Genomic DNA, 8,906 nt, shown 5'->3' on the forward strand with positions numbered 1-8,906 from the left:
GGCTTTGAAAAGGACAGGCTCATACACTCTGTGCTAAAGTGAGCCTGGCCTCTATCATAGAGGACAAAGTAGACACAGAGAACTCAGGATCCATGAAGGAATGCAGGCTTCTAGCAGAGATTTCACATGCTGTTCCCTGTCCTCTGCCTGTCTTAATATTTATTCATGCCTCACTTCTATGATCTTCCACCTGTTTGCTCAGCTGATCTACAATGGACTTTGGTATTTCCCTACTTGCCACCATAGATCTGGCTTAATTTCACAGCAAGCCTCACTCCCAAACTCTAGAGTACTGTATGGAGCTCTACATCTGGTTCCTGGCTCTAGAGATGTGCCCAACTGACTCTCTGTCTTCAGCTCAAAATAAAACAGGCACCTTCCACTAGAGACGAAACCATGTTCGCCTTACCCATTTCTCCCACCACTTTCTGGCCCAGTGTGTAAGGATCAAACCGGCCTTATCGCTCTCTTGTGTCAGCAAGTCCTACAACACTAAATCTTCTTTTCTGGGACAAGAAACCAGAGTCTGGGAAGAGCCATTCTTCCCTGCTGGCCATCTCTAGGCACTTCAGTCTTAACACAGATGTTAACTTGGAATCTGCCACCAATCTCTCTCCATTGTAAGGGCGTACTCACCTGTGCCCAGGCATTCTTCATATTCCAAAGCTGGTAAAGATCTGAGCTACACATGATTATTCAAATCAGTGTCTAGCCCTCAAGGCTACAACATCCTTCTAAGCCAGGGACAGGAACCCACATCTAAAAGGATGTCCTTCTTCCTGTCAGCCATCAACGATCTAGAACTAAACTGGATATAGTAGCATGGGTCTGTAATTCTGGCACTTATCAGGCATAGGCAGGATGATTGCAAGTTTGAGACCAGCCTAAGCTACCTGGCGAGGCCTCATTTCAGTAGAGTCAAGACAGCAAAGCAGGGAAGTGAGGCCTTTTCCTCATGGCGCCCACACATTATGACCCTACCGCTCAGATCTACTGGGCTAGATCTGGCCTCTTTCCTAAAAGGGCTCCAGGAGGGGCCACACCTCTGGAACATCTTCCCTTGAAGCTCCAAATAGCTCAATAACAGTTGTCTTTCTCGGAGAAAAATGGAAGCTTTGTAGGAACTCCATCTTAAACCTAGCATGGCTTCATTTGCCCGAAGGAACACTATGGTGTTCTGAGTGGGCCAAACAGTAAAGCTTTGGTGGGCTTAGAGACCCCCCCAGGACAAGATCTGACAACCATTCTGTGTTTGTAGCTGCCCACATCCAACATCCAGCAGAGGTGAATAGATAATGAAGTTGAGACACATGGCTTTCTACTTCTACCTTGTCTGACAATATGGGATTCCCTAATGCCTTCATTTTCTTCATCTTTATAATGAGTAAGAATCCAGATGACCTCAGCAAGTCCCCCCAGCTCTTACTTTTTGGGGAGTCTAAGATTCTACCTCCTTTGCAAAATGGCAGAAACAGAAATTAAAGGCCACAGGAAACACTGGAGAAGCCAGAGAAAATTCTGTAAGCTGGAACCCAAAAGCTCTGGAGTCAGCGAGAGGCTGTCACCACATCCACAGAACAGCTGGGGGAGGGGAGCATGGGAAAGGAAGAGGGCGCAAAGGCAGAGCATGCTGGGAGATCTCTGGGCGGTATCACGGTTGGAGCGGGAGCTGGTATCTGGTGCCCTGTGGGCCTCTTATCTTTCTAAGTTTCCTCTTCCTTTGCTGGAGTTGTACCTCCCCATTTCCTGCTGAGGAAGGCAGAGAGAGTAAGTAAACCGCTGTCCCTAACCTTGTGGAAGGGTGCAACGGCCATTCCTCCTCCCAGGCCCCTTTCCAGACCACTTCAAACCCACAGGTGGCCTGAGGAGACTTCCCAGGATTCCCAGTGCTGAGTCACCTCCAGAAGTAGGTGTCCAAAGAGCCGAGGATGTGGGGGTGGGGCCCATTCTTTGGGGAGCCTGAGGGCAAAGTAGCTCTTGAGGCCACACTTGGCCTCTCGCTCAGTAAACTTCTAGAAGCTGACGCTGGGTACTTGCCAGTCTTCAGCCCTGACCTTTCCATTATCCACCTGCCCCGACCACACAGGCCAGGCAAGTCAGGCAGGATCCTGGGACAGCTTGTCTCAGCCATTCTTCAGGGTCAAAACGTAAGCCCTTTGCCCAGGCCAACTCTGAGAAGCTGCCAGACTTTATCTCTGCTTCTCAATATCTCTTCCCTCCTACCTTCCTTCCTCTGTAATGTTGATTATAATGTCTTGTCTATACTTTGGGACAGAAAAAAAAAAAAAAAGTGTAGTTAGACAAGGAGGGAGAAAGTGAATTTCCAGGAATTGTTTCAAGGTGGCTGCTCTTGCTGCCTAAGGCAAAACGGTATGCCTCAGGATGGCAGGGAGCCTACACACATTCACACACACACACACACACACACACACACACATGCACACACGCACGCACGCACGCGCGCGCACACACACGCACAGAGCCTAGACATGCACACATGAATGCACTCATACATGTGCACACACAAAGGGAAGAAACACACACACACACACACACACACACACACACACACAGAGCCTAGACATACATACACACATGCACACATGAATGCACTCATACATGTGCACACACAAAGGGAACACACACACACACACACACACACACACACACACACACACGGAAGGGGAAACTATCTGACCTGAAAGCTGCAGAATTTGCACTAATTCCTTCCTTAAGGCGTAGCTGTCGCTCTGAGAGTCTGTCCGAAGGTGCCCCCAGGACTACCTCTTGCTGCAAATGGGGAATACAAAGAGGAAGGAGGGCCAGCACACAGAGAGGCAAGGCTGCTTAGCGGGATGTCCCCTCCTGTGAGGGCAGACTCAGAGAGCCAGGAGGACACCAAGGCACGGCCCTGGTATTTGGTGTATGAATGTGGAGAGGCCAGAGAAAGGCCTTCCTTGGAAGGAAGTGTGGTCCAGCAGAGGTTCCCCCTGTGCAGCTTAAAGGCATAGAGGAATTAGGGCTGGGCATGGTGGTCCACAGTTACGGTCCCAGCACTGGGGAGGCAGAGGCTAGAGAATCAACAGTTCAAGGCCAACCTGTGCTACATACGGAATTCCAGACCAGCCTAAGCTATGAGGAGACTTTGCCCCCCAAAAAATGAAGGAAAAAGATGGCAGGGGAAGGGCAGGATAGCCTTGTGGGTAGAGAAGACAGAAGTGCCCGGGGAGAGCAGAGACAGGAGAATTCCAGGAGTTCACTGATCAGCTGACAGGGGAGCTACAAATCTAATGAGTGACACCATCAAAAGAAAATAATGATAATAACAAGGCGCAGGTGAAGTTGGAGAGCTCGCTGCTCTTCCCAAGGTCCTGAGTTCGGTTGGAAGCATTCACGTCGAGTGGCTCACAACCACACGTAACTCCAGCTCCTCCAGGGGGTCCAACACCCTCGCCTGGCCTTCAAGGACACTCACAAACATGTTGCTCATACATGTACAGACACACTAACACATAAAAAAATAAATCATTTAAAATCTATAAATAAATAAAGTGGAGAGCAACAGAGAAAACCAGGTAACGTTGGTCTCTGGCTACCACAGGCACACACCTGTATGTGTGTATACACACACACACACACACACACACACACACACACAAATAATAATAATAACAAAAACTTTCTGAAGATTTTTAAATGATCAAGAGCCCTCAAGGGGGAGGGAGAAGGAAGTTACAGAGCTACAGCGTCCTCTCGCACGGAGACGGACCGGACAGTGGTGTGGCCGCACTGAACTGAACCCTTTAAAATGATTTAGGTGATAGATGTTTTATCTGGATTCACCACAAGGAAAGACTAATTAGCAAATTTTTAAAATCCCCTTCCTCGGGTGAATAAATACAATGTGGGTGGCATGTACATACAATGGAACATTTACGCAGCCATGAAAGGTCCTAAGTGTCAACACATATTCCAGTGTGAACCAGCCCTGGAAACACAAAGCCCCACAGGCGGAGAGCAGATTGGCCGTGGGCAGCTGCCTCCGTCACAGCTAAGATCACAGCCTCCCACTGGCCTCAGGATCCGTGGACAGAAGAAATTCATCCCACGTGTGTGGAAAGTGTCACAAGGACAGTGTGGATTACCCAAGCAGCATGTCCTTATCCAGGACACTGGGATGAGAGCAAGGCTGAGAGGCAGAGGAAGCCATTCACTGCTGCGGGGGGGCGTCCCCCACTACCACCACCCCAATCAGTTCCGTACTGTAGCAAGGAGACCCGGCTCAGCACTGGCCGTGTTCTTGCTGAGGGCAGGGTGCCCGCGGGTACTGTCTGTGCTGCCGGAAGGAGAACGTGGTGAGTGGTGGGAGCTAGACTGAGTCTCCAGAATGACAAATGCCACTGTCGACCGGCAACCACGATGATGGGTAACAAGCTGCCCTCAGCTCAGTAAAGGTAATTTCCTCTGCCCCCCCCAAAAAAAGAGTAGTGGTTGGTGAGGAACCCTGGGGTAACTGAACTGTTAAACCCATCCTAAAAACCAGCCATACTTACCACAGTAAAAAGGCAAAAAGGAACTACTGCTGGCCACATGTGCAGCCTGTGCCCATAAACCCTGTGAAGCACCCTTCCTGCATGGTGGTGGTGGTCATCCGAATGAGCAAACCACCCACAGAGAGGCTACCTGCCAGCCAAGGTAGGTCTCATCACTGCCCACCGGACCTGGCGTCTCCGTGGTACTGCGACTATGTGGGCAAGAGAAAGCTGGAGTGGAGAGGTTCCCTAGAGTTTGTCCTGCCACTCAAAAACAAGTAACAGGAAGAGGCCCAAGTAGAGATCATGAATTAACGCATGCAGAGGTTTTCACAGAGACAATGACTTAGAAGTGTGCATGAGTCTTAGTTAGGGTGACTACTGTGGTGACGAAACACCATGGCCAAAAGCAACCTGGGAAGGAAAGGATTTATTTGGTTTCCACATGGTAGCCCATCACTGAAGGAAGTCAAGACAGGAACTCAAGCAGAGCAGGACCCTGGAGGCAGAAGCTGATGCAGAAACCATGGAGGGATCCTGCTTACTGCCTTGTTCATCATGGCTTGTTCAGCCTGCTTTCTTATAGAACCCAGGACACCAGCCCAGGGATGGCACCACCCACAATGGGCTGGACCCTCCCTCATCATTCACTAATTAAGATAATGTCCAACAGCCAGATCTTATGGAGGCATTTTCTCAGTTGAGGTTCCCTCCTTTCAGATGACTCTAGCTTGTGTTATGCTCACATAAAACTAGCCAGCATGGAATGTACTGAATGTCATTGAATTATACAGTTTAAAATGGTTCATTTGGAGGCTGGAGAGATGGCTCAGCATCTAAGAGCACTTGCTGCTCTTTCAGAGGACCTGAGTTTGGTTCCCAATACCCACATGGAGTGACTCACAGCCTGTAACTCTGGTTCCAGGGATCCAACACCCTCGTCTGGCTTCTGTTAGGCACCAGCACACATACGGTATACACACACACACACACACACACACACACACCATACATTCACACAGATACACATATGAATGCTGTATTTTATTTTTGCTTTTTTGAGGGCCCGCCACCCATCTCCCAAATAAATCACACACAGAGGCTTATTCTTAATTATGAATGCCTGGCCTTAGCTTGTCTTGTTGCTTGCCAGCTTTTCTTTTTTTTTTTTTTTTTTTTTAAAGGTCTTTTTTTTTTTTTTTTTAAGATTTATTTATTATGTATACAGTGTTCTGTCTGCATGTATCCCTGCAGGCCAGAAGAGGGCACCAGATCTCATTACAGATGGTTGTGAGCCACCATGTGGTTGCTGGGAATTGAACTCAGGACCTTTGGAAGAGCAAGCAGTGCTCTTAACCTCTGAGCCATCTCTCCAGCCCCCGCCAGCTTTTCTTAACTTTAAATTATCCCGTTCTCTTGCTTCTGTAAATCTTACTCTTACTCCATGGCTTACTGTGTAGCTGTACCCGGAGTCCTCCTCCTCTTCTGACTGCTTCTTTCTTCTCCTCTTCCCCAGATTTCTCCTCCTATATATTCTCTCTGCCTATCCTTTCTTCTGCCTTGCTATTGGCCATTCAGTTCTTTATTAGACCATCAGGTGTTTCAGACAGGCACAGTAACACAGCTTCACAGAGTTAAACAAATGGAACACAAACAAAAGTAACACACCTTAAAATAATATTCTGCTACAGTCGGATGAAAGAGAGATGAAAGCGTGCGTCTCTGTATTCCTAGAAGACATTTGCCATGGGGGCCGGAGGGATGGCAGTTGGGAGCACTTGCTGCTCTTACAGAGGCCCCAGGTGTGGTTCCCGGCACCCACATGGTGGCTCACAACCATCCATAACTCTAGTTCCAGGAGATGCAACCTCTTCTCTCGTCCTCAGTCACCAGGCACACACATGGTGCATATATGTACATGCAGGCAAAAGAAACTCATACACATAAAGTAAATAAATCTTTTTTTTCTTAGAGAAAAAAATTTGCCATGAGGCCTTTTTTTTTAATTTTTAATTCGATTATTTATTTATTTATTTAGCTTTGAGATCTCACTTCTACTAGACACTGTAGTTGCCCCCATTTTGCAGAGGTGGGAAGAACTGAGGCTTAAGGAGGCCAGTTCACACTGCTAGCGAGTCTGGGTTTCGATGCTTGCAGTTACACACACACACACACACACACACACACACACACACACACACACTGTCAGTCTTTCTGGGACATCCTGTCCCCTTGGACTGGATTGGGAGGATACAGGAAAAACCCCAGCCCTCTCCCACAGAGCCTCAGCCAGTGACGGCCACTTCCAGCTACTGAGCTCCGGAGCCCGCTGCACACATCGGCAAACTCTGCAGCCTCCTGGCCGCCAACAGCCCCGTCCACAGGCTCTCCGGGATAGGTGCTCCCACGAGAGATCCAGGTGAGAACTGTCTTCTCTCTGGGAAGACGGCAATTACAGACTGGAGACAAATGGCTTTCTCAGGGGTGACTCAAAGGTGTGAGGGGGTGTCTGTCTGTCTGTCTGTGCATCTGTGTTGGAGACCGCTGGGGCTGGTGGTAAGCCCGCACTGCCAATGCCGGGATGAAACCTTGTCGGGAGCAATTAACACTGACGTTGCTACAAAATCTCTGTTCTCGGGTCAAAACTTAAGCAGTCACTGTTTGAGTTCTAAACATACTTTTCGTGTCTCCTCAGCCCCAGAATCTTTCCCAAATTCCCTTAGCCCCTGTGGCTTTTAGCTGGGGGGTACAGGGGCTGCCTTCAGAACTCTCTCTCTTCTTTCTTTTACAACCCTCCCCTTCTTTTCCAACAGGCTGGTCCTCATGTCAGTCAAACCCAGCCCCGGCCCCGACCCCGACCCCGACCACGACCCCACTTTGCCACCCAGCAATGATTTTGCAGAGATTCACAACTGGACGGAACTGCTCCACCTTTTCAACCACACCTTTTCTGATTGCCACACGGAACTCAACGAGAACGCCAAACAAGTAGTCCTCTTTGTCCTCTACCTGGCCATCTTCGTGGTAGGGTTAGTGGAGAACATCGTGGTGATATGTGTCAACTGGCGCCGCTCGGGCCGGGCGGGGCTGCTGAACTTATACATCCTCAACATAGCCATCGCGGACCTGGGCATCATCCTGTCCCTGCCCGTCTGGATGCTGGAGGTCATGCTGGACTACACCTGGCTCTGGGGCAGCTTCTCCTGCCGCTTCACTCACTACTTCTACCTTGCCAACATGTACAGCAGCATCTTCTTCCTCACGTGCCTCAGCGTGGACCGCTACGTCAGCCTCACCAGCGCCTCTCCCTCCTGGCAGCGCCACCAGCACCGAATACGGAGGGCCGTGTGCGCAGGCGTCTGGGTCCTCTCGGCCATCATCCCACTGCCCGAGGTGGTGCATATTCAGCTGATGGATGGCTCCGAGCCCATGTGCCTCTTCCTGGCACCTTTTGAAACGTACAGCACCTGGGCCCTGGCAGTGGCCCTGTCTGCTACCGTGCTGGGCTTCCTACTGCCCTTTCTTCTCATTGCCGTTTTCAACATCCTGACAGCCTGCCGGCTTCGGAAGCAAGGACGGCCAGAGAGCAGGCGCCACTGCGTGTTGATGTGGGCCTACACAGCTGTCTTTGTCGTCTGCTGGCTGCCCTACCATGCGACGATGCTGCTGCTCACTCTGCACGCGACCCACATCTTCCTCCACTGCCACCTGGTTAACCTGCTCTACTTCTTCTACGAAATCATTGACTGCTTCTCCATGCTGCACTGTGTCCTCAACCCCATCCTTTACAACTTTCTCAGCCCAAGCTTCCGGGGCCGGCTGCTGAGCCTTGTGGTCCGTTACCTTCCCAAGGAGCAGGCCAGGGCAGCCGGCGGAAGGGCTTCCGCTTCGTCGTCCACCCAGCACTCCATCATCATTACCAAAGAGGGCAGCCTGCCCGCTGCAGATCTCCACCCCCAACCCACCCGAAACGCTCAGGCATCCTCTCTGCCTCCAAACACCTCATCTACACTCTGCAATTCCATAACCAGCTAAGGTAGATTCCAGACTCCTTCCATCAGCAACAAAGTCCGGATCTGGGGGAGGGGAAGGGGAGGATTTGTTTGTTCTGGGTCAATTTTTTTTTTCCTTTGGTTTTTGAGACAAGGTTTCTCTGTGTAGCTTTGGAGCCTGTCCTGGAACTCGCTCTGTAGACCAGGCTGGCCTTGAACTCACAGAAATCCGCCTGGCTCTGCCTCCGAGTGCTGGGATTAAAGGCGTGTGCCACCACCCCTGGCTCAGGGTCAATTTTAAATATATCAAAATGTTGCTGTGGGGAGAGGGAGAAGGGTTGGGAAGAACAGAGTATAGGTCCTCTGTTGGTGGTATACTATT

General features: G+C 50.1%; 1 protein-coding gene across 1 annotated transcript; it reads left to right on the plus strand.

The window, feature by feature from the left end:
• The first annotated feature begins 7,355 nt into the window (after positions 1 to 7,355).
• Gpr182 (G protein-coupled receptor 182) lies at positions 7,356 to 8,906 on the plus strand. Its single transcript, XM_059245651.1, has one exon. It carries the CDS (start codon positions 7,356 to 7,358, stop codon positions 8,565 to 8,567), a length of 1,212 nt encoding a protein of 403 aa, XP_059101634.1. The 3' UTR covers positions 8,568 to 8,906.

Source organism: Peromyscus eremicus, chromosome 18, assembly GCF_949786415.1.
Source record: "Peromyscus eremicus chromosome 18, PerEre_H2_v1, whole genome shotgun sequence".
Lineage (NCBI taxonomy): Eukaryota > Metazoa > Chordata > Mammalia > Rodentia > Cricetidae > Peromyscus > Peromyscus eremicus.